At 48.3% G+C, this 25,716-nt stretch overlaps 1 protein-coding gene across 1 annotated transcript in view; it reads left to right on the forward strand.

Annotated features, from left to right (window-relative positions):
• The window catches only part of jag2b (jagged canonical Notch ligand 2b), a 224,705-nt gene that overhangs the window by 47,202 nt on the left and 151,787 nt on the right, over positions 1-25,716 (forward strand). The window contains 1 exon segment of the mRNA XM_086004168.1: positions 21,453-21,504. Coding sequence (XP_085860294.1) covers positions 21,453-21,504 — 52 coding nt within the window.

Genomic DNA, 25,716 nt, shown 5'->3' on the forward strand with positions numbered 1-25,716 from the left:
CTGAGTTAATTAATTCTGGCAAATTCCTAGAAGTTGAAATTCCCATTTTTTTTCTGTCCAGTTTCTTGGACAACAACTTGTAATAGTGTCTTTAACGTCGTAAAACACCCCAAGGTGCTTCACAGGAGCACGAATCCGACTTTGATTGGGCCAAAGAAAGCAAAAGGACAGATGACAAAAAGCTTAGGCAAAGAAATTTAGTTTTAAGCAGCGCCTTAAAGGAGGAGAGGTTTAGGGAGGGAATTGCAAAGCTTGGGGCTCAGGCAGCTGAAGGCACGGCCGCCAATGGTGGGGCGAAGGAAATTGGGGGATGAACAGGAGGCCAGAATTGGAGAAACACTTGCTATGGCTGGGGCCTGCTGCACTAATTCACTCAAATGGCCATTTGTCATGTGTGAACTTTGAGTGTTGCCAGGTTGTTTAACTCTGGCATTATGGTGCCCCATCTAGTCCTCAACAGTTTACAGCAGGGCTCAAAGGATGTTGATCGGGATCCCTGGCGCTGATTTCCTTTTTCTTCTTCCTGCCCTCCCCCTCCCCAGTCGGGGGGGTATTGAGGCTAATTTTACCATTCTTACTGACTCGTGTGTTCCTTTTTGAGAATCGATGGCCACCGTCAAATAACTTTGTCCCAATTTGAACTTTTTTTTTGACTTTCTGATTGGAACAATAATTCGAAGGAACTCTTTTTTTTTTCCCTCTGGGATTTTGGAGTTGGTAGAAGAGTTACTGAATGGTCTACTCTTTATAGTGGCAACCTAGTCGATGGAGTGAGTTCAGTTTCCTTGAGTTGACTGTTTTGAAAATGATGGCTCACCCTGACAAGACTGAGATCAATCAGGAGGAGGCCATTCAGCCCATCGAGCCTTTTCCGTCACTCAATTAGATCGTGGCTGATCTATACCTCAACTCCCAACAAAAATCTATCATTCTCAGTGACCCCCCCCCCCCCCCAGCCTCAACAGCTTTTTGCGGGGGGGGGGGGGGTTCCAGATTTCCACTCCCCTTTGTGTGAAGTGCTTCCTGACATCACCCCTGGATGGCCGAGCTCTAATTTTAAGGTTATGCCCCCTCGTTCTGAACTTGTCTCCTCTGTGGCCCAATGCAGCGCAAAAATGGAAGTGACGGTGAGGAGTTTATTCTCCCATTCGTAGAACCATAGTGATACAGCACAGAAGGAGGCCATTTGGCCCATTGTGCCTGTGCTGGCGCTTTGAAAGAGCTCTCCAATTAATCCCACACCCCCTGCTCTTTCCCCATAGCCCTGCAATTTTTTTTCCCTTCAAGTATTTATCCAATTCCCTTTTGAAAGTTACTGTATTGATGAGCTGAGCGACCTCCTGGGAGTGTGCGCATGCTTCCTTGTGACTGAATAATCGTGCATTGTGACCACCAGTGCCATCCCCGCCCCTTGAAATGTAGGCACTGAACGCCTGCTGCATAAAAGCATCATTCTCCCAATGGAGACTCACTGGAGATCAGTGATGTTATTTGATACTGGTGGGAGCTAGTTTGCCTGGGAGAGGGAGGGAGATTGAATCCTAGACTCTGAAGCGGTTAATGGCGGAGGAGAACGGGAAATGAACAAGCACAGTCATGACATTTTTGCTTGAAGTCTTGCTTTGGTGTTTTTGTGGGACCAGGTTCTGGGAAATTTGTGCTTATTTCATTTGGGGTGGAAAGTTTCAGAACAGAAACTAGTTCATTGTTATCCATAGGACAAGCTGTATTAATCTTTCCCACTCTGCATATTTTCTTTTTTGAAAACTGCCTTGCGATGTTGATGAATAACGGAGCCTATAGACTGACCTTGAACGTGGCGCATTGTCAAATATTGTTGACTTGTGAGGAGGCCAAACTCTCTCATTCAGTGTCGACGCCCTCGTTTACAACAATGAGACTGGAGGGTACAGAATTGTTCAGGGTCTGAGTGACCTTTTATACCTTGGACGAGGAAGTTGGTGAAACACGTGTTCCTTCTGCTTAAAAACCGCGTTAGCCCCCTTCCCCCACCTCCTTCCCATCATGCCAGTATATCTTTACAGTGCTTATCGTGTCCCTGTTCTCTCCTGAGCGTCTCAACGAGGTGATATGTTGCTTTCCGTCTTTTTCCCTCCTGTTGCTCCACTAAATTAGCTCTAAATCCTTAATCCGTGAGTGAAAGGACTGACTGTCTCTCTGAGCTCGCGGTTTGATGATGCCCCCGGAGACTCCAAATCGAGATTGTAGTTTTAGCTCGTGTGCCTGGCAGGCTCCAGTCTAATGGCCTTGGACTGGATCTTATAATCCTAATTAACGGAGTTTCTGATGCAAAGGAGCCCTGCCTTTGACTGCATCAAGCTGTTTCAATAAATTAATAGGCCAGTCAAACCATAACTAAGCTTAAGTAGTTTGTGACGAGGCAGTGGAATACTTTTTAAAAACACTGGATAACGTTTTTTAATTTGGAAAAAAAATTCCCAATTTTCTACTCTTGATTCCTGAAGGTAGGACGTGTGGCAGGATATGGTTCCATGGGCAGTGTACCATTCCAATATGTCTTCCCTTTTCATGCACTGTTTTAGTAGGCTGGGGAAGGGGGATTACAACAGGATCCCAATCCTCAACTGATGTCCAGATGTGCACAGTCCAGCAGGAGGCATTGGCTAGCAACCCTCAGCAATTGTAGTGCCCCTAATGCCCACCTCCCAAACCCCCTCTCTCTTTCCTCCCCCCACCCCTTGCCGGAGATGAACGAGCTCGATTTATAGGCAAGGACTCTAACCTGGGACCTTCCTGGGCTGTGCGGCCAAGTTGCCACTAAGCTTGCAAATGTCGCTCCTTGCTCTTTCTCTCCAATTTTGCTTTGATCATCCATTAACCTTGTTTGTGTGGCAAATTATTTTGTGCAGAGTTTGGAGATGGTGTTGTCGAAGTCATTGGTCTGAATTCAGCAGTTCGGCTCCTGTAACTTAATAGAAATTAAGATGTGCACATGACTGTGCCTTGGTCTTGTCGGTGATTCTGGTTTGACTCTGGCTTGTGATCCTCCATCTTACTTAAATGGAGATTTCTGTAAATAGTTCAGTTAATACGCTCGTTGGGTGATTGGTTCTGTGGATATTGCTGTGCATTATGTTTCTACTCAGTCACTCAAGCAAACGGCAGATTAAAATCTTTGATTATTTAAGCTGTTCATGGATGGCAGTGTGGCAAATGGAACCCGGTGTCAACATCAAACACTGCCAGGGCAGGTGCAGCACGGGTTAGACACAAAAGCTCCCTCTATACTGTCCGAATAATGGACCACCCATAACGTTCAAATGTCCTATTGGTAGCTCCAACATTAAACTGTGCCAATGAGCAAAGAAGCTGGCAAAGTCCTGACGAAAAGCATCCTCCCATCCCAAGCGCGATTCCAAGTTCCACCTTTGAACACAGTGATGATTGAGGGATTTGGTGTGAACCCCTGTCTCTGGAATGGCTCTTACTGCACTCTCTCCACACTTGTAGATTCTTTGAGAGTGATATAGCCAGTTAGTTCTGAATTGTAAACAATTTTGTGGTGGCTAATCATACCTACCAGAAGTAAGATACCTAGCACAAAGGAAGATGGTTGTAGGTCAATCATCACAGCCCCAGGACATCGCTGCAGGAGTTCCTCAGGGCAGTGTCCTAGGCCCAACCATCTTCAGCTGCTTCATCAATGACCTTCCCTCCAACATAAAGTCAGAAATGGAGATGTTCACTGATGACTGCAGTGTTCAGCGCCATTCACAACTCCTCAGATAATGCTGCATGCGGGCATGGACTGCTTCAAGAGCTGGGCAACGTTCAGGCTTGGGCTGATAAGTGGCAGGTAACATTCGCGCCACAGAAGTGCCAGGCAATGACTACCTCCAACAGGCGAGAGTCTAACCACCTCCCCTTGACATTCAACGGTATTACCATCGCCAAATCCCCCACCATCAACATCCTGGAGGTCACCATTGACCAGAAACTTAACTGGACCAGCCACACACATACTGTGGCAACAAGAACAGGTCAGGAACTGGGTATTCTGCAGCGAGTGTCTCACCTCCTGACTCCCCAAAGCCTTTCCACCATCTACAAGGCATAAGTCAGGAGTGTGATGGAATACTCTCCACTTGCCTGGATGAGTGCAGCTCCAATAACACTCGAAGCTCGACACCATCCAGGACAAAGCAGTGCGCTTGATTGGCACCCCATCCACACCCTAAACATTTACTCCCTCCACCACTGGTGTACCGTGGCTGCAGTGTGTACCATCTACAAGATGCACTGCGGCACCGCCCAAACCTGTGACCTCTTCCGCCTAGAAGGACAAGGGCAACAGGTGCATGGGAACACCGCCACCTCCAAGTTCCCCTCCAAGTCACACACGCCATCCTGACTTAGAAGTATATCGCTGTTCCTTCATCGTCCCTGGGTCAAAATCCTGGAACTCCCTCCCTAACAGCACTGTGGGAGGACCTTCACCACACGGACTGCAGCGGTTCAAGGCGGCGGCTCACCACCACCTTCTCGAGGGCAACTAGGGATGGGCAATAAATGCTGGCCTTGCCAGCGATGCCCACATCCTGTGAATGAATTTTAAAAAAAAATGTAGACTACTCCAGTTTATGCTCCATTTATGGGATGTTCACTGTAGTTTAGTGTTCTAAATACAAGTTGTTGTAGTTTGGACCTAGTTATGTTGCGCAGGATGCATGGCTCCTAAAGCCCTCATAATGAGGGGGAGGGAGTGTTGTGTTATTGGAGTACCAGGAGTTGTGTGAATGTGGCCTGTGCTGCTTTGCTCTGGGTGTTGTAATGACTGACTTGTGTAAAACGTGTGTTTATGGGTTTAATTTCTGACACTTTTTTTTTTAGTGTGGTATTAAATGGCCAGGAATCCTGTGGAGATTAGCCTGTCTGTTCATTGAAGAGTGTATTGATTTTACTGGTTAATCATTTGAAGATGTAGTCAGCTGTCGAACCGGAGACCTTGTCCCCATCCTAGCATCTATTGGAAGTGTTGCTGGGTGGGCTGGAGAAATTCCAATATAGAAGCGGGCAGTATAAATGGGTTCAGAAGCCAATTGCGTGTTTGGATAGAGATGGGATTTGAAAGGTGGATTGGTGGTGGTGGTTTATGAAAACATTTTGTCCAATTATTTTTTCATCCTCGGACATTTATTTGCTGACTTCACCCCATGTATCACTAGGTAAATTAATCCCAGTTTTGTACTGCAGCAGCTCTGAAACCAGGCATTTCGAGGTACTGACCGAGGAGCGGAGAATGCCCCGGCCTCATGTTCTGATCTCTCTCCTGTGGGACGGCTTCTCCCTACAGTGGCAGAGCGGAGTTAGAGAGCTCTGAATTGGTGCCATTCCATAGACTGGAGCACTGGGGCTCCAGCAAGCTCCGTCACTGCATCACCCATGTTCTGGAGTTTGCACATTCTCCCCGTGTTTGCGTGGGTTTCCTCCGGGTGCTCCGGTTTCCTCCCACAGTCCAAAGATGTGCGGGTTAGGTTGATTGGCCATGATAAAAATTGGCCCTTAGTGTTAGTGGGGATTAAATACGTGGGGTTACGGGGATAGGGCTTGGGTGGGATGGCTGTCGGTGTAGGGACTGGGTGCTAGGGTTTGGATGATCAGCCATGATCTCATTGAATGGCGGAGCAGGCTCGAATGGCCTACTCCTGCTCCTATCTTCTATGTTTCTATGAACTTTATAAGAGGGCAATGGAGACATTCAAGGAATCACCAAAAGGTTCCAGTGTTACATCATCTTCGGAGCTGGAAATGCCGACTTTGTCCAACAGACACATTGCTGAGGTTCGGGTTGACCCTCCCTTTGCCCACTATTGGCGGCCGTGCCTTCAGCTGTCTCGACTCTAAGCTCTGGAATTCCCTCCCTAAACCCCTCTGCCTGCCCCCCCCCCTCCTTTTACGATGCTCCTTAAAACCTGTCTCTTCAACCAAGCTTTTGGTCACCTGTCGTAATATCTCCTCCTTTGGTTTGGTGTAAATCTTTGTCTGGTTATGCTCCTGTGATGCGCCATGTGACGTTTTACTATGTTAAGGGCACTGTATAAATTCAAGTTAAGTTTGCAACTTTAATACGGTGTTCAGTTTTGGCCACCGAAGAACAACGTGTGGAAGTGATGCAGAGAAAGGCCACAAGGCTGATCCCTAGCGTCAAAGGATTTAGTTAACAAAGAACGGCTCGAAAAACTTGGACTGTTCGGTCTTCAAATGAGAATCCGAGGAGCCCTTATCCGGACATAGAAGATACTTTGTGGAATGGGAAAGGTTAATCCTGTGTATGTTTTCAAGTCCAACCACAACTTGTTGGAAGGAGAGGCATAGATACAAGCTAGCATTGTGTTTGGGCTTGTCTTAGTACAGATGGTGATGTGGGGTTGTAGCAATCCCCGTGGGTTGTAATGTTACACTCCCTGTAGCTTTGGTGAAAAGATGACGTTTCCCCGCTATCTGTCGTTGTTCCCTGGTTATTAAAAAAAAATTAGTCAGTTTGGTTGTGTTGGGACCTGCGCTCCAGTTTAGATCGAAATTGAGAAATGGGCAGTAAGTGCAAGGATCTGCAAGAAGAATAGTTATACAGCACAGAAAGAGGCCCTTCGGCCCATCGTGTCTGCACCGGCCATCAAGCCCCGTCTATTCTAATCCCATTTTCCAGCACTTGGTCCGTAGCCTTGTATGCTATGGCGTTTCAAGTGCTCATCTAAATGCTTCTTGAATGTTGAGGGTTCCTGCCTCTACCACCCTTTCAGGCAGTGAGTTCCAGATTCCAACCACCCTCTGGGTGAAAACGTTTTTCCTCAAATCCCCTCTAAACCTCCTGCCCCTTAGCTTGAAACTATGCCCTCTGGTTATTGACCCCTCTACTAAGGGGAAAAGTTCCTTTCTATCTGCCCTATCTATGCCCCATGTCATTTTGTACACCTCAGTCAGGTCCCCCCCTCAGCTTTCTCTGCTCTAAGGAAAACAACCCCAGCCTGTCCAGTCTCTCTTCATAGCTGAAGCGCTCCAGCCCAGGTAACATCCTGGTGAATCTCTGCCGCACCCTCTCCAATGCAATCACATCCTTCCTATAGTGTGGCGACCAGAACTGCGCACAGTATTCCAACTGTGGCCTAACTAGCGTTTTGTACAACTCCATCATAACCTCCCTGCTCTTATATTCTATGCCTCGGCTAATGAAGGCAAGTATCCCATATGCCTTTTTAACCACCTTATCTACCTGTCCTGTTGCCTTCAGGGATCTATGTACATGCACACCAAGGTCCCTCTGATCCTCTGTCCTTCCTAGGGCCCTACCATTCATTGTGTATTCTCTTGCCTTGTTAGTCCTCCCAAAATGCATCACCTCACACTTTTCAGGGTTAAATTCCATTTGCCACTGTTCTGCCCATCTGACCAACCCGTCTATATCGTCCTGTAGCTGGAGGCTTCCCTCCTTGCTATTTATCACTCCACCAATTTTCGTGTCATCTGCGACCTTACTGATCATACCTCCTACATTCATATCTAAATCATTAATGTACACTACAAACAGCAAAGGACCCAGCACCGATCCCTGCGGTACACCACTGGACACAGGCTTCCAGTCACAAAAACAACCTTCGACATCACCCTTTGCCTCCTGCCACTAAGCCAATTTTGGATCCAGTATGCCAAATTGCCCTGGATCCCATGGGCTCTTACCACCTTGACCAGTCTCCCATGTGGGACTTTGTCAAAAGCCTTACTGAAGTCCATGTAGATTACATCAACTGCACTACCCTCATCCACTCACCCCCTTGAAAAATTCAATCAAGTTGGTTAGACATGATCTTCCCCTGACACAGCCATGCTGACTATCATAGAAACATAGGAGATAGGAGCAGGAGTAGGCCATGCGGCCCCTCTAGCCTGCTCCGCCATTCAATGCGATCATGGCTGATCATCCAAGTTCAGTACCCGGTCCCTGCTTTCTCCCCATATCCCTTGATCCCTTTAGCCTTAAGAAATATATCTAACTCCTTCTTGAATATATTTAATGAATTGGCCTCAACTGCCTTCTGTGGTAGAGAATTCCACAGGTTCACCTCTGGGTGAAGAAATTCCTCTTCATTTCTATCCTAAAAAGCCTACCCCTTATCCTTAGACTGTGACCTCTGGTTCTGGATTCCCTGACCATCGGGAACATCCTCCCTGCATCTAGTCTGTCCAGTCCTGCCAGAATTTTATAAGTTTCAATGAGATCCCCTCTCCATTCTTCTAAACTCCAGCGCGTACAAGCCCAATCGCCCCAATCTCTCCACGTCATTCCTGCCATCCCAGGTATCAGCCTGGTGAATCTTCGCTGAACTCCTTCTATGGCAAGAACATCCTTCCTCAGATAAGGCGACCAAAACTGCACACAATACTCAAGATGTGGTCTCACCAAGGCCCTGTACAACTGCAGCAAAACATCCTTGTTCCTGTACTCAAACCCCCTTGCTACGAAGGCCAACATACCATTTGCCTTCTTAACCGCCTGCTGCACCTGCATGCTTACCTTCAGTGACTGGTGCACAAGGACACCCAGGTCTCGTTGCATTTCCCCTTCTCCCAATCTATTGCCATTCAGATAATCTGCCTTCCTGTTTTTGCCACCAAAGTGGATAACCTCACATTTATCCATGTTATATTGCATCTGCCATGCTTCTGCCCAATCACCCAACCTGTCCAAATCATCCTGTAGTTTCTCGGCATCCTCCTCACCGCACACACACACCCACCCAGCTTTGTGTCGTCTGCAAATTTGGCGATATTACATCTAGTTCCCTTGTCTAGATCATTAATATATATTGTGAATAGCTGGGGTCCAAGGACCGATCCCTGCGGTACCCCACTAATCACTGCCTGCCACTCGGAAAAAGACCCGTCTATTGCAACTCTTTGCTTTCTATCTGCCAACCAGTTCTCTATCCAAGTCAATACCTTGCCCCCAATCCCATGTGCCTTAACTTTACACGCTAATCTCTTATGTGGGACCTTATCGAAAGCCTTCTGAAAGTCCAAATACACCACATCCACTAGTTCTCCCTTTATCTATTTTACTAGTTACATCCTCAAAAAATCCCAGTAGATTAGTCAAGCACGATTTACCTTTTTGTAAATCCATGCTGACTTTGTCCGATCCTGTCACTGTTTTCCAAGTGCTCTGCTATTACATCTTTTATAATGGACTCTAGCATTTCCCCCACTGCCGATGTCAGGCTTACCGGTCTGTAATTCCCTGTTTTCTCTCTACCACCTTTTTTGAATAGTGGGGTAACATTAGCTACCCTCCAATCCATGGGTACTGTTCATCTTCCAACATTCGATGGAATCTGGATCAGCAATGCATCTACTATTTCTCGGGCCACTTCCTTAAGTACCCTAGGATGTAGATTATCAGGCCCTGGGGATTTATCTGCCTTCAATCCCATCAATTTCCCTAACAATACAGATTTCTTTCAGTTTCTCCCTTTCATCAGACCCTATGTTCCCTGACATCTCTGGGAGGTTATTTGTGTCCTCCTTTGTGAAGACAGAACCAAAATATGTATTTAATTGGTCTGCCATTTCTTTGTTCCCCATTATAAATTCCCCTGATTCTGACTGCAAGGAATCTACGCTTGACTTCACCAATCTTTTTCTCTTCACATATCTATAAAAGCTTTTACAGTCAGTTTTTATGTTCCCTGCAAGCTTACTCTCATTCTATTTTCCCTTTCTTAATTAATCCCTTTGCCCTCCTTTGTTGAATCATAAACTGCTCCCAATCCTCTGGATTGCTGCTTTTTTTTAAAATGTCCTCTCCTTGGATCTTATGCTATCCCTAATTTCCCTCTTTAGCCACGGTTGAGTCACCTTTTCTGTTTTTTTTATGCCAAACTGAGATGAACAAATTCTACTGTAGTTCATCCATTCGGTCTTTGAATGTTTGCCATTGCCTATTGACCGTTAACCCTTTGAGTGACATTCCCCAATCAATCCTACCCAACTCGCGCCTCAGACCATCGTAGTTTCCTTTATTTAAATTCAGGACCCTAGTCTGAGTCAACTACTTCATTCTCCATCTTAATGAAGAATTCGATCATATTATGATCGCTCCGACCCAAGGGGCCTGGTACAACAAGATTGCTAATTAATCCTTTCTCGTTACATAATACCCAGTCTAAGATATCCTTGATTAATCCGTGCCTCTCCAAGTGGAGACTAATTCTGTCCCTCAGAATTTTTTCCAATAATTTCCCTACCACTGAGAGGCTCACTGGCCTGTAATTCCCTGGTTTATCCCTACTACCCTTCTTGAATAATGGTACTATGTTAGCTGTTCTCCAGTCCTCTGGCACCTCCCCTGTGGCCAGAGAGGTTCTGAAAATTTGTGTCAGAGTCCCTGCAATCTCCTCCCTTGCCTCACAGTGGCCTGGGGATTTATTCACTTTTAAGCCTGCTAAAACCGCTAGTACCTCCTCCCTCTCAATACTAATTTGTTCAAGTATATCACAATCCCCTTGCCTGATTTCTATGCCTACATTGTCCTCCTCCCATAGTGAACACAGATGCAAAATATTCATTTAAAACCTCACCCACATCTTCCGGCTCTACACACAGGTTGCCACTTCGGTCCCTAATGGGCTCTACTCTTTCCCTGGTTATCCTCTTGCCCTTTATCTATATATATAAAGCGGCTCTTCTGTCTGTCCCGATGTCTGTCTGTCCATTCTCTATACGTTTGAAAGTTAGAGCGTACCGACGCGCGCGTCGCCTCAAAAGAAAGCTTGCGATTCCGGACCGGTTATAGGCGTATTTACGTTTCGGCCGGACAAAAATCCCGCCCGCGGTATCCCAAAAACGTTCAGCGTTCCGCTCATTAGCATCTCATTAGCGACCGTGTGACGTCGAGGTCGACCAATCGTACGGCGGGTTCCTTCCTACAGTTGAGTGTCGAGTGACTCGACGATTGACCAATCCTACGCTTCGGTGACCTGACCGGTCGACCAATCGGTGCGTGTGTGGGCGGGCCTTATCCTTCTGAACCGAGGTGAGTGGCCGCCATCTTGATTTTTCACAATTTTTTCCCCCACACTTTGTGTGTTAGGGAACTAAGGTAAATATTTTAATGATGTGTTAGGGAATTAAATAACAATTTAATGGGGGGAGGGAGAGCCTTGGGAAATCGCCGGGGGGGGGGGGGGGTGGGGAGAGCCTCGGGAAATCGCCGGGGGGGGGGGGGGGGGGGGAGCCTCGGGAAATCGCCGGGGGTGGGTGGGGGGAGAGCCTCGGGAAATCGCCGGGGGGGGGGGGGGGAGAGCCCACAGCGGCCGTCCACCAGCCGCGCGATACGCGGGGGACCTCGGCTCCGGACCTCAGGCGCTAGGCAGGGGGAGGGGCCGGAGAGAGGGACAGAGGGGAGGGAGGGATAGGACAGGGAGAGGACATGACGGAGAAGGGGGACCAAGCGCCCCAAAATTGCCCACTGACTGCGCATGCCCTGCCCGCCCACAGCGGCCGTCCATCAGCCGCGCCATACGCGGGGGACCTCGACTCCGGACCTCAGGCGCTAGGCAGGGGGAGGGGCCGGAGAGAGGGACAGAGGGGAGTGGGTGGGCGAGGAGAGGGCGGGAGGGAGACAGGGGAGGGAGAGGAGGGGAGGGAGGGATCGGACAGGGAGAGGACATGACCGGGAGAGGGGGGGACACACAGGGGCAGGGAGACCAAGCGCCCCAAAATTGCCCCCTCAACGTGGGGCTCCCCAGCTAGTATACTTATAAAACACCTTGGGATTTTCCTTTATTTTGCCCGCCAGTGTTTTTTCATGCCCCCTCTGCGTTCTCCGAATTTCTTTTTTAAGTACCCCCCTGTGCTTTCTATACTCCTCCTAGGGCTTCCACTGTTTTTAGTCCTTTGTATCTGCCAAAAGCCTCCCTTTTTTTACCTAATCCATTCTTGTATATCCCTTGACATCTAGGGTTCCCTGGGCTTATTGGTCCCACCCTTGACCGTTACAGGATTTAAATTTAAAGGGGTTTTCTTGAGCCCAGTATTCATGTATGAAAAGTCTGGGCTCGTGTGAAGAATGGATAATTGGGACAAATAACTGAAAGGTGCCTGGTAACTACTCTGGTGAGAGTCAGGGTGTGAGTAGAGAAAATCTTTGAATCCTGTTTCTTGGGTCCAAATTCTCTATGCATGACAATCTGGGAAGACCTCCATTATGCTTGCCCTCATCATCACTCCTTTTCCCAAAGTATCGTCCCAGCGAGAACAATCTTTCCACATAACTAAGTTCAGAAATTAGTCTTGTAGCCCGCTTCCAGACCCCCTCCAATACTTGTGCATCTTTTTGGTAATATGAAGAGCAAAACTGAAGGCAGCACTCCAACTGGAACATTGCCAAGGCCAGATGCAACTTCAGCATATGAAAGGCTGGTTGGTTGTCTTTGTTTTGATATTAGTTAAGGCAGGATTATTCAGCACAGTGGCCAATCTCGCTGCTCTTGCAAGAGTGTCATGGGATCTTTACCGTTCACCAGAAATTCAGGACTAGGCAGACAAGATGGGACTCCATGTTAATGCCTCATCTGAAGGACGGTGCCTCTGACAGTGCAGCGTCCCCTCAGTGTCGCAGTGGAATGCCAGCCTGGATTGTACATTCAAAATCTGGAATGGAGATACAGAAGAGAGCAGCCAGAATGATTGAGGGATGGAAGGATTGGATTATGAGAAGTTATTGTGTAATTTGGGCATGTTCTCACTGGAAAAGAGAAGGTTGAGAGGTGATATGGTGGCTGTCTTTAGGATTCTAAACCGACTAGATAATGTCAACCGCGATGAGCTGTTTCACCTTGTCCAGAACAGTAGCACCAGAGGACACAGCCTGCACTTGAAGGGGGGGAAATTCAAAACGAATCTGTGGAAACAATATTTCAGTGAGTGAGTGGTCAATCTATGGGACAGACAAAGCTGCTAGTACTGATTCATTCAAATGCAAATCATAGAATGGTGACAGCACAGGAGGAGGCCATTCGGCCTGTCGAGCCCGTGCCGGCTCTCCAAGAGCTCTGATGTGCCTCAATAATTCCGAGACTCGATGTTAGCGAAACAAAACAAGGCTTTCATTAACTTAGAAAGTAACACGTAAGAGAGAGAGGCATCTTCCTTCTGGAGACTGAGGCCAGACTGAGCTAGCTTACAAAAGGGGCCAGGTATGGGCGGAGCCCTACACACACAGCACATTCCAATAAACAATACAATGAGGACTGGGGGAAGGGAAATGACACTGAAACCGACCACAGTCACAGGCAGTGATGAATGGAATATTTCATCACATTCACCCCTTCTATAGATTTAGTCTGTTCGGGGGTTTGATAGTCCTCTGCGACCGACGTGGCTGTTGTGGTGCCGCGGGTGTCGGCTGGGTGTCCCTGGTAGTCTCCTGGTTCTCTGCCGGGGGTGCCGCCAGGGTTGTTGAAGGGGTAGTTGGTGGGGGTGCCGTTGGTCGATGTTCTTCCGGGGGTGATGAAAGAGTAGTGGGTGGGTAAGAGTTGCTGTGATCGTTGTTGCCGCTATTGCTGTGGTTGTTGTCGATGCCGGCTGGGGCGACGTCTTTTATGGACACGGTGTCCTCCCTTCCGTCGGCGTGCCGGACATATGCGTATTGGGGGTTGGCGTGGAGTAGGTGTACTGGCTCCACGAGAGGGTCCGTCTTGTGGCCCCTCACATGCCTTCGCACGAGTACCGGACCTGGGGTGGAGAGCCATGACGGCATGGATACGCCTGAGGTGGATTTCCGGGGAAAGACAAACATTCGTTCATGAGGCGTGGCATTAGTGGCCGTACACAATAGCGACCGTATCGAATGGAGCACATCCGAGAGGACTTCCTGCCAGCGGGAGATAGGGAGGCCCTTGGTCCTTAGAGCTAGAGTGACTGCTTTCCATACTGTCCCGTTTTCTCGCTCCACTTGGCCGTTACCCCGGGGGTTGTAGCTGGTGGTACGGCTCGTGGCGATCCCCTTGGACAGCATGTACTGGCGTAGCTCTTCACTCATGAAGGACGCCCCCCCTATCCGTATGGATGTAGCTCGGCATACCGAACAGGCTGTTGAGGCATTTAATGACCGTGGCGCTGGTCATGTCTGGGCAGGGGAAAGCGAATGGGAACCGGGAGTATTCGTCCACAATGTTCAGGAAGTAAACATTGCGGTCGACGGACGGGAGGGGGCCCTTGAAATCTAAGCTGAGCCGCTCAAAGGGCCGTGTAGCTTTGATTAAGTGGGCTCTATCTGGGCGGTAGAACCGAGGCTTGCACTCAGCGCAAGTGCGGCAGTTCCTGGTCAGAGACCGAACTTCCTCAATCGAGTAGGGTAAGTTACGGGACTTTATGAAGTGGAACAGCCGCGTGACCCCTGGGTGGCAGAGGTCGTTGTGGAGGGTCTGTAGCCGATCCCCGGTGGCGCTGGCACACATCCCTCGTGAGAGGCGTCAGGGGATTCGTTAAGGGCCCCTGGCCGGTAAATGATGTCGTACTCGAAGGTGGAGAGCTCGATCCGCCACCTAAGAATCTTATCATTTTTAATCTTCCCCCTCTGTTTATTATTGAACATAAACGCTACCGACCGCTGGTCGGTAAGTAGGGTGAAGCGTTTGCCGGCTAGGTAGTGGCGCACTGCCTCCACGATGGCTTGGGCCTCCTTTTCCACGGAGGAGTGTCTGATCTCGGACCCTTGGAGGGTCCTCGAGGAAAGCTACGGGCCGCCCCGCCTGGTTGAGGGTGGCCGCCAAGGCGAAGTCAGACGCATCACTTTCCACTTGAAATGGAGTGTTCTCGTCCACTGCCTGTAGCGTGGCCCTCTCAATATCCTGCTTAATGCTTTTGAAGGCGGCGTGGGCCTCAGCAGAGAGCGGAAAAGAGGATGCTTTCAAGAGGGGGCGGGCTTTGTCGGAGTAGTTGGGGACCCATTGGGAATAATAAGAAAATAACCCCAGGCACCTTTTCAGGGCTTTGGGAGCGTTGGGCAGGGGCAGCTCCCGTAGGGGGCGCAATCGGTCGGGGTCTGGTCCGATTTCCCCATTCTCCACCACGCTGCCTAGTATGCAGAGGCGCTTGGTGTTGAAAACGCACTTGTCCTCGTTGTAGGTGAGGTTGAGTTTTTGTGCGGTTTCCAGGAACCCCTCAAGGTTCGAGTCGTGATCCTGCTGATTGTGGCCGCAGATGGTGACGTTGTCGAGGTAGGGGAAGGTTGCCTGCAAGTGGTGGTCATCGACCATGCGGTCCATCTCCCTCTGGAAGACCGAGACCCCATTCGTCACCCCAAAGGGGACTCTGAGGAATTGGTAGAGGCGTCCGTTCGCCTCGAAGGCGGTGTACGGGCGGTCCTCTGGTCTGATAGGGAGCTGGTGGTACGCTGACTTGAGGTCGATGGTGGAGAACACCCGGTATTGGGCGATTTGGTTCACCATTTCTGATATGCGGGGTAGCGGGTAGGCGTCTAGTTGGGTGTACCTGTTGATCGTTTGACTATAGTCGATCACCATCCGTTTCTTCTCGCTACCCCTTACCACTACCACTTGGGCGCGCCACGGGCTGTTGCTGCGTTCAATAATGCGCTCTTTCAGGAGCCTGTCTACCTCGGTCGCGATAAACCGCCTGTCCTCCCAGCTGTACCTCCTGCTTTTGGTCGCTATTGGCCGGCAGTTAGGGGTAAGGTTCGCGAATAGCGAAGGCGGCTTTACCTTCAGGGTAGCCAGACCGCACACTGAGGGGCGGCTGGGACCCACCGTACTTGAGCGTGAAGCTTTGGTGGTTGCACTGGAAATCCAGGCCCAAGATCACGCTCGCACATAGGTTCTTCATGATTAATACTTTAAAATTATCGTATACAGTTCCGTTAACGCCCAATTGTACCGTGCAGTAACCCAGAATGGTCGATGTCTGGGTTTTATCAGCCATAGAGATGGTACCCTGAGCAGGGACCACCTTTAGGGAGAGTTGCTGTGCCAGTTTAGGGTGGATAAAACTCTCCGTGCTTCCACTGTCAATTAAACATTTAACCCGGCACCCGTTTACCTCGATGTCCACCATTGATTTGGATAGCGGGTGCGGCCTGGTCTGGTCCACTGTGACCGATGCCACTGTAGGGCCCTGATCGATACAAGATGGCGTCCACGCTGTCTGCTCATAAGATGGCGGACCCCACGAGGTCGGGCAAGATGGCGTCCAAGATGGCCGCTCCCACGGCGCACACGCGGCGGTGGCGGGTTTTCCGGCGGTTGGTTTTCCGGCGGGGTTCCCTCTGCACACCTTCCCGAAGTGCCCCTTCTTACCACACTTAAAGCAGGTGGTGCCTTTTGCCGGGCACAGGTTTCTGGTGTGTTTTGGCTGCCCGCAGAAGTAGCAGTTGGGTCCCTGACGCGTCGCGGCTGTCGCAGGGCTTCTGGGGGGAGAGCGGGGCCCCGCCGGTGTCGGGCTGCCGGGCGGGGAAGATGCCTTCCAAGATGGCGGCGCACACGTGGCGGCGTGGACGGCGCGGGCTGAAGAGTAGGCGTCCGAGTTTCTCTGGGCCACATCCAGGGATCGCGCGGTGTCCGCAGCCTGTTTCAGGTCCAACCCCGTTTTTTCCAGCAGTCTTTGCCGGATGTAAGTGGAGCTGAGGCCTGTGATAAAGGCATCGCGAAGAAGCTCGTCAGTGTACACTGCGGCTTTTACATCTCGGCACTTGCAGTCTTTGCCAAGCATTTTCAGGGTGCTTAGGAACTCCTCCACCGATTCCCCAGGTCGCTGTGCGCGAGTAGCGAGCAGATGCCTAGCATACACCTCATTCGTAGGCTGCTGGTAGTGCGCCTTTAAGATGTCGCAGGCGGCCAGGTACGTATTGGCGTCTTGGATGAGGTGGTAAACCCGGTGGCTTACCCAATTCCGCAGAATTCCGAGTCTCATCCTCGCAGCGTCCGTAGCGTCTTTGACGGCTGCGGAATTGTCCAGGAAGAATTCCATACACTCAAACCAGTGTCCGAAGCGTGCTGATGCGTCCGGAGCATGTTGATCCAAATCCAAACATTCGGGTTTCAGGAGTTGATCCATAGTGTTGAAAAATAAGTTAATAAAATTGATGTGCCTCAATAATTCCGAGACTCGATGTTAGCGAAACAAAACAAGGCTTTTATTAACTTAGAAAGTAACACGTAAGAGAGAGAGGCATCTTCCTTCTGGAGACTGAGGCCAGACTGAGCTAGCTTACAAAAGGGGCCAGGTATGGGCGGAGCCCTACTTCCAGCACATTCCAATAAACAATACAATGAGGACTGGGGGAAGGGAAATGACAGTGAAACCGACCACAGTCACAGGCAGTGATGAATGGAATATTTCATCTCAAGCTCTTCAGCTAGTCCCACTCCCCCGCCCTTTCCTCGTAGCCCTGCAAATGTCTTTCCTTCACATACTTCTCCAACTCCCTTTCGAAAGCTGTGATTGAGTCTGCCTCCACCACCCTTTCGGGCAGTGCATTCCAGATCATAACCACTCGCTGCATAAAGTTTTTTCTTATGTCGCCTTTGGTTCTTTTGTCAATCACCTTAAATCTGAGTCCTCTGGTTCTTGACCCTTCTGCCAGTGGGAACAGTTTCTCTTTATCTACTCTGTCCAGTTCCCTCATGATTTTGAACACCTCTCAAATTTCCCCTAAATCTTCTCTGCTCCAAGGAGAACAACCCCAGCTTCTCCAGTCCATCAACATAATTGAAGTCCCTCATTCCTGGAATCATTCTCGTAAATCTTTTCTGCACCCTCTCTAAGGCCTTCACATCCTTCCTAAAGTGCGGTGCCCAGAACTGGACACAATACTCCAGTTGGGGCCAACCCAGTGTTTTATGCAGGTTCATAATTTCCACACTTTTTTGTACTCTACCTCTATTCATGAAGCCCAGGATAGAAACATAGAAAAATAGGAGCAGGAGTCGGCCATTTGGCCCTTCGAGCCTGCTCCGCCATTCAATACGATCATGGCTGATCCTCTATTTCAATACCATATTCCCACTCTCTCCCCCTACCCCTTGATGCCTTTTTTGTCTAGAAACCTATCTATCTCCAATATATTCAGTGACTTGGCCTCCACAGCCTTCTGTGGTAGAGAATTCCACAGGTTCACCATCCTCTGAGTGAAGAAATTTCTCCTCATCTGTCCTAAGTGTGCTACCCAATATCCCAAGACTGTGACCCCTCGTTCTAGACCCCCCAGCCAGGGGAAACATTGTCTGTCTAGCCCTGTCAGAACTTTATCCGTTTCAATGAGATCCCCTCTCATTCTTCTAAACTCTAGTGAAAACAGGCCCAATCTCTCCTCATACGACAGTCCTGCCATCCCAGGAATCAGTCTGGTGAACCTTCGCTGCACTCCCTCTATGGCAAATATATCCTTTCTTGGGTAAGGAGACCAAAACTGCACACAGTACTCCAGGTGTGGTCTCACCAAGGCCTTGTATAACTGTAGTAAGACATCCTTGCTCCTGTACTCAAATCCTCTCGCAATGAAGGCCAACATACCATTTGCCTTCCTAACTGCTTGCTGCACCTGCATGTTTGCTTTCAGTGACTGGTGTACAAGGTCCCTTTGTACATCAACATTTCCCAATTTATCACCATTCAAATATACTCTGCCTTTCTGTTTTTCCTACCGAAGTGGATAACTTCACATTTATCTACATTATACTGCATCTGCCATGTATTTGCCCACTCACTCAACTTGTCCAAATCGCCTTGAAGCCTCTTTGCATCTTCCTCACAATCCCACCTAGTTTCATGTCGTCAGCAAACTTAGAAATATTGCATTTGGTTCCCTCGTCCAAATCATTGATATATATTGTGAATAGCTGGGGCCCAAGCACCGATCCCTGCGGTACCCCACTAGTCACTGCCTGCCACCCTGAAAAAGACCCATTTATTCCTACTGTTTCCTGTCTGTTAACCAATTTTCAATCCATGCCAGTATATTGCCCCTAATCCCATGTGCCTTTAATTTTGCACACTAACCTCTTATGTGGGACTTTATCAAAGGCCTTCTGAAAATCCAAATACAGGAAACTTTGTGTTATCCGGAGGCTAACTGTCCGGCATGCTCGAGCCACCGGCAAAAATCAGGAGCTGTTTTCGTTAGGTTTTTTTTCTTCTCGTTGCTTTTTTCCTCAACAGTCAAGCTCTGCAAGGTCTGCTGGAGCTGTTGCTAAGCTACAGAGACGCTTGAACTGTTTAGAAGCTGTAAGCAACAGGGTTTGTTGACCGATACGGAGCTCAAAAGCTTCCGTATGCTTCAACATTGGAGCTGGAGTGTCCGGCAGTTTTGAGGGAACGGCAACAGCTCGGTGCCGGATAGCACAAAGTTTCCTGTACACCACATCCACTGGTTCTCCCTTATCTATTCTACCAGTTACATCCTCAAAAAAACTCCAGTAGGTTTGTCAAACACGATTTCCCTTTCATAAATCCATGTTGACTTTGTCTAATCCCGTTGATATTTTCTAAGTGCCTTGTTACCACATCCTTTATAATAGACTAGCATTTTCCCTACTACTGATGTTAGGCTAACCGGTCTGTAGTTCCCTGTTTTCTCTTTCCTTTTTTTAATTAGTGGGGTTACATTACCCTCCAATCTGCAGGAACTGTTCCATAATCTATAGAATTTTGGAAGCTGACAACCAATGCATCCACTATTTCCATGGCTACCTCTTTCAGTACTCTGGGATGCAGATTATCAGGCCCTGGGGATTCATTGGCTTTCAGTCCCGTTAATTTCTCCAACACTCTTTTTATACTAATACTAATGCCCTTTAATTCCTCCTTCTCACTACACCCTTGGTTTCCTAGCATTGCTGGGAAGTTATTTGTGTCCGCTTCCGTGAAGACAGAACCAAAGTATTTGTTTAATTGCTCAGCCATTTCCTTGTTCCCCATTATAAATTCTTCCGTTTCTGACTAAGGGACCTACATTTGTCTTCACTAATCTTTTTACATACTTGTAGAAGCTTTTACAGTCTGCTTTTTTTGTTCCTTGCAGGATCCCGTAAGCCTTTTTAACTGCTTTGTCAACCTGCCCTGCCACCTTCAATGATTTGTGCATGCATACCCCCAGGTCTCTGTTTGTGCACCCCTTCAGGATTGTACCCTTTCGTTTATATTTCCTCTCCTCAGTCTTTCTACCAAAATGTATCCCTTCACATTTTTCTGTGTTAAATTCAATCTGCCACGTGTCCACCCATTCCACCAGCCTGTCTCAACCTGAAGTCTGTCGTTATCCTCCTCACTGTTCACTATACTTGCAAATTTTGTCATCTGCAAATTTGAAATTGTGCCTTGTACGTCCAAGTCATTAATATATATATCAAGAAAGGCTGTGGTCCTAGAACTGACCCCTGGGGAACACCACTGTATACTTTGCTCCAGGCCGAACAACCGTTCACCACTACTCTCTCCTATCACTTAGCCGATTCTGTATCCATGCTGCCACTGTCCCTTTTATTCCATGGGCTTCAACTTTGCTGGCAAGTCAAGTTAGTTAAACACTATTTGCCTTTGACAAATCCATGCTGACTTTCCTTAACTAATCAGTTTGATTTCTTTTAGAAAATAACATCTTGGGACACAGTATGAGTAATTTGAGAGGTGACGTGTGGGGAGTGCCGTGTGCTCTGGAGGAACAGATGACTCTGGACCTCTGGTTCCCAAAGCTCTCCACCACTGGGGGTTTTCCTCGCCTCATGTCTGTTGTAGACTCATTGATAGCGATTGATTGCTAGGCTGAGTCAACAGCGCCATTATCATTGTATCATGTGACTACCAGGGTGGTAGAAGGCGAACTAGATGGACCCTGATCTTTTTTGTCTAACAATTCCTATGTTCCTGTGAGGTGGAACCTACAACCTTCTAAGTTGGGTGACGGCAACTGAGGTGAGCTGAGGCTGAGATGCACTCGGCAGCAGGAACACCTCACCGGCTTTCAATGAGATCCATGTCACTAGATGTCCTTCGTAAACATACAACTGGATTTAGAATTCTTTGGGCTCTGAGCATCAAAAACCTGTCTGAATGAGGCACAAGAAGTAAAAAAATAAAGACTTGTATTTATATAGCGCCTTTCATGACCTGAACGTTTACAGCCAATGAAGTACTATTTGAAGTGTAGTGCCTGTTGTAATATAGGAAATGCGGCAACCAGATTGCACAAGCAAGGTCCCTCAAACAGTCATGTGGCAAAAGCCAGATCGGCTGTTTTTTTACATATTGATTGAGGGATAAATATTGGACACGACGCGGGGAGAACTTCTTCAAATAGTGCATGGGACGTGTGGAAGTTAGTCATGAGTTGAAGTGTTGCCATTTTTTTCAGTCTACAGCTCATTTCTAATCAGATATTCTTTTCTTTCTGTCCTTCCCAGAGGTCCTACACATTAATAGTGGAAGCGTTGGATCAAGACAATGCAACAGCTGGTGAGTACCATAACTTGCTCGTCGCAGGTATTTCTGCAACTTGCCTGGGCTGATGCTTTTTAGTCCCTATCTATTCAGTGTTGCATTGACGGTTTTTGGGAAGGTGTGCCGTGCTATGCATTTGCCAGGGGTAAATTAGAGCGGAGGTGGTGAGGGGAGGGGAGTCTGAGGAGTCCAGACATGCAATCAGTGGCAAGTTCTAATTCCTGAAATATTTTAAAGTGACTACTTCTGCACATATTTGACAATTTAAATTTCATGTTTATATAAAAAAAAAAATTTACTTTAAGTAATTCTCCCCACCCACGCACCTCACTTTTTTCTTCTTTTCTCAAACATCTGCCAACTACAGGGATTCCATGCATACCTGATACCTTGCCCGAGTGACAATTCTATCTAACCTTGGGAGTGTTTGATGGGACAGTGTAGAGGGAGCTTTACTCTATCTAACCCGTGCTGTACCTGCCCTGGGAGTGTTTGATGGGACAGTGTAGAGGGAGCTTTACTCTGTATCTAACCCGTGCTGTACCTGCCCTGGGAGTGTTTGATGGGACAGTGTAGAGGGAGCTTTACTCTGTATCTAACCCGTGCTGTACCTGTCCTGGGAGTGTTTGATGGGGCAGTGTAGAGGGAGCTTTACTCTGTATCTAACCCGTGCTGTACCTGCCCTGGGAATGTTGTAGAAGTGGGAAAGAGTATTTCACTTGCCACCACGGAATTCTTCACCGTGAAGAATACAAAACTTGTCTAAAAAAATAAATAAATTGGGAATTGGATAAATACTTGGAGAAAAAGTTAGAGGGATATGGGGGAGTGGGACTGTGTTCCTCTTTGAAAGAGATGGGCTGAATGTTGTCCTTCTGTGCGTTACTACTCTATGATTCTAAATGAACATTTTTTTAATGTTCCATTGCCAAGCTGTGAATTCAAGTTTTCCTTTTCAGTTCCGAACTCCCTTCTTCACATTGAGAAATTATAGGCAAGTGACTCAAATAGAATATTCTGGAATGTTTTGTTAAACAACAACTTTTGTGCTCCTTTTCAAGGAGAACCATTGCAGTAAAGAACTCTGGTGCTATTCTGTAGATTAATTGATCATGGCCAAATCTCTCCTCTTGGGAGTAGTGTGCTCCCTTGGCTTTCAGTCTAAGTTTGTACAATAGCATGACGTTACCACGGGCACAGACTTGCACCTGCTCTTACCATCTCTGACCACCTGGCCCCGATTGTTTCCACCGAGAGGAGAATGGATGGGTGGCAGGTTATTGCGTCCTCTTTCTCTTCTCCAAGATGCTGGGTGGGTGAGCCAGAGACTGACTGGAATGTCGCAGGCAGAAGTATGGGCGAGAATAACCCGCAAGCCCTGGCGATTGGTGATGGAGGGGACGGGAGAAATATTTAAAACGGAGGCTGCTGGAGTTCTCCCTGGAGTCCTGGCCAATATTTATCCCTCAACCAACATCACTGGGGTTGTGGGGAGCAGATTATCTGGTCATTATCTCATTGTTTGCTGTCACGTTACCTACGTTATTCCTACAGTGACTACACTTCAAAAATACTTCATTGGCTGTAAAGTGCTTTGGGATGTCCTGAGGTCTGGAAAGGTGCCATAGAAAATGACTTTCTTTTTATTATTGGGGTTGGGAGGAATAAGTGACTGAACTGTGTAGGGTGCTAATATTAAACATCTAAGCTTCTATGCAAACTGATTTATCTATATATTTCAAGCGGCTCTTCTGTCTGTACCGATGTCTGTCTCTGTCTGTCCGTTCTCTATACGTTTGAAAGTTAGAGCGTACCGACGCGCGCGTCGCCTCAAAAGAAAGCTTGCGATTCCGGACCGGTCATAGGCGTATTTACGTTTCGGCCGGACAAAAATCCCGCCCGCGGTATCCCAAAAACGTTCAGCGTTCCGCTCATTAGCGACCGTGTGACGTCGAGGTCCACCAATCGGACGGCGGGTTCCTTCCTACAGTTGTGTCGAGTGACTCGATGATTGACCAATCCTACGCTTTGGTGACCTGACCGGTCGACCAATCGGTGCGTGTGTGGGCGGGCCTTATCCTTCTGAACCGAGGTGAGTGGCCGCCATCTTGATTTTTCACTTTTTTCCCCCACACTCTGTTAGGGAACTAAGGTAAATATTTTAATGATGCGTTAGGGAATTAAATAACAATTTAATGGGGGGGGGGGGGGGGGGGAGCCTCGGGAAATCGCGTGGGGGGGAGCCTCGGGAAATCGCGGGGGGCTCGCGCCGCCTGCACTGACCGCGCATGCGCTGCCCGCGAGAGCCCGCTCCCGGCGCCGCCCGCCGCTCAGCATTCCCGCTATCGCAACGGCACCGGACCTCAAGCGCTAGGCAGGGGGAGGGGCCGGAGAGAGGGACAGAGGGGAGTGGGGGAGGGGTGGGGGAGGGAGACGGGAGGGGAGGGAGAGGACATGACAGGGAGAGGGGGGACACACGGGCAGGGAGACCAAGCGCCCCAAAATTGCCCTCGCAACGCAGGGCTCCCCAGCTAGTTTATAATAAACTGCAAGTCATCCTATCAAAGGATGTCTTAGTAATTGCTGCTCTGGAAGTAAGGGAGGTACTGTCATTAAAGTTAAGAGATCACAGAACGTGATACCTGCCCAAGGTTAGTATGCTTAGAATAATAGAGGCATGCGACTGCATTATAAGGTTGTAATTCTTCAGATGCTTCAGATGACCCTTGACCCACTGATGGTGAACACAATCTTTCAGACCCAGGTCGTCACCGCTGCGTATCGGAGTGTTTTAAATAGTTTTCTAGTAAGGGGTCCTGAGTGGGTGGTAAGATTGAGGCAGAGCGATCTCTTGCATTGCTACTAATCAATTGTATATAGGCCTTGAGCTGTCGGTGTGTTCTACTCCCTCTCCCAATGGGTCTGACCTACATTGGCTCCCGGTCCAGCAGCGCCTCCATTTTAAAATTCTCATCCTTGTTTTCAAATCTCTCCATAGCCTCGCCTCTGCCTATCTCTGTAACCTCCTCGAGCCTTACAACCCATCGAGATCTCTGCGCTCCTCCAGTTCTGGCCTCTTGAGCATCCCCGATTTGTAATCGCTCCATTATTGGCGGCTGTGCCTTCAGCTGCCTCGGCCCTAAGCTCGAATTCCCTCCCTAAACCCCTCTGCCCCTCTACCTCTCTTTCCTCCTTTTAAGATGCTCCTTAAAACCTACCTTTTCTGTCCTAATAGCTCTTCGTCAAATTTTGTTTTATAAGGGAATTAAGGGTTACGGGGAGCGGGCAGGAATTTGGACATGAGTCTAGGTTCGGATCGGTCATGACCCTGTGGGTAGCGGAGCGGGCCCAGGAGCTGTATAGCCTGATCCTGCTCCTATTTCGTGTGTCTAATTCTGTTAGATTCAGGAGATGGTTCTGTGATAGCGGATTGGCGGTTAGGATCAGATCAGCCATGATCTTATTGAATGGCGGAGCAGGCTCGAGGGGCCGATTGGCCTACTCCTGCTCCTATTTCTTATGTTATGTTCTGTGAAGCACCTTGGGACGTTTTGCTACGTTAAAGGTGCTATATAAATACCAGTTGTTGAGCCTAAAGCTTTGGCAAAGGATTTGGGTTCCAGGAGGCCTAGATGGCACAGTGACTGTTTGTTTTAAATCCTACTGGCAATGCGAAGTGTAAATGGTGGGTGTGTTTTAAAAAGAAAATTTGTTTCAAGTCTAAATGAAGCATGAAAAGGACTCAGTAGCCTAATTATAGATGTTTGTCCTTTCAAACTTGGATTGTGTCTGGAGTATTTTGAACCACGTAACACTGGCGTGAAGTAATGATTTATGTGGCGTGAGCCGTTTGAAGGATGGATTAAGATCCCATAGGAAGCCCATCACACAATATTAAAGCGGTTTTAATGTGATTTCCACTCCCTACCCCTTGAATCTGTTAAGGTGGCAAGACAAGTCGGGTGTTTGTTTTTTTTAAAAAGCATCCTGGATTTAAAAAATAAATGTTATAAAAATAAAAAATCAGTGGAAAATCTAGTGAGCTTTATAAATCACTGGTTAGGTATCAGCTGGAGTATTGTCCAGTTCTGGGTACCACACTAGGAGGGATGCCGAGGTTGCAGAGGCGGTTTGCCAGAGTTGTATCAGGAATGGCGGTCTTCAGTTATGTGGAGAGACTAGAGAAACTGAGATTAATCTCTTTAGCGCATAGACGGTTACGGGGGG

The sequence above is a fragment of the Somniosus microcephalus genome, chromosome 12 (assembly GCF_052327205.1).
Source record: "Somniosus microcephalus isolate GS21.2 chromosome 12, FLI_Smic_1.0, whole genome shotgun sequence".
NCBI classification, from domain to species: Eukaryota; Metazoa; Chordata; class Chondrichthyes; order Squaliformes; family Somniosidae; genus Somniosus; species Somniosus microcephalus.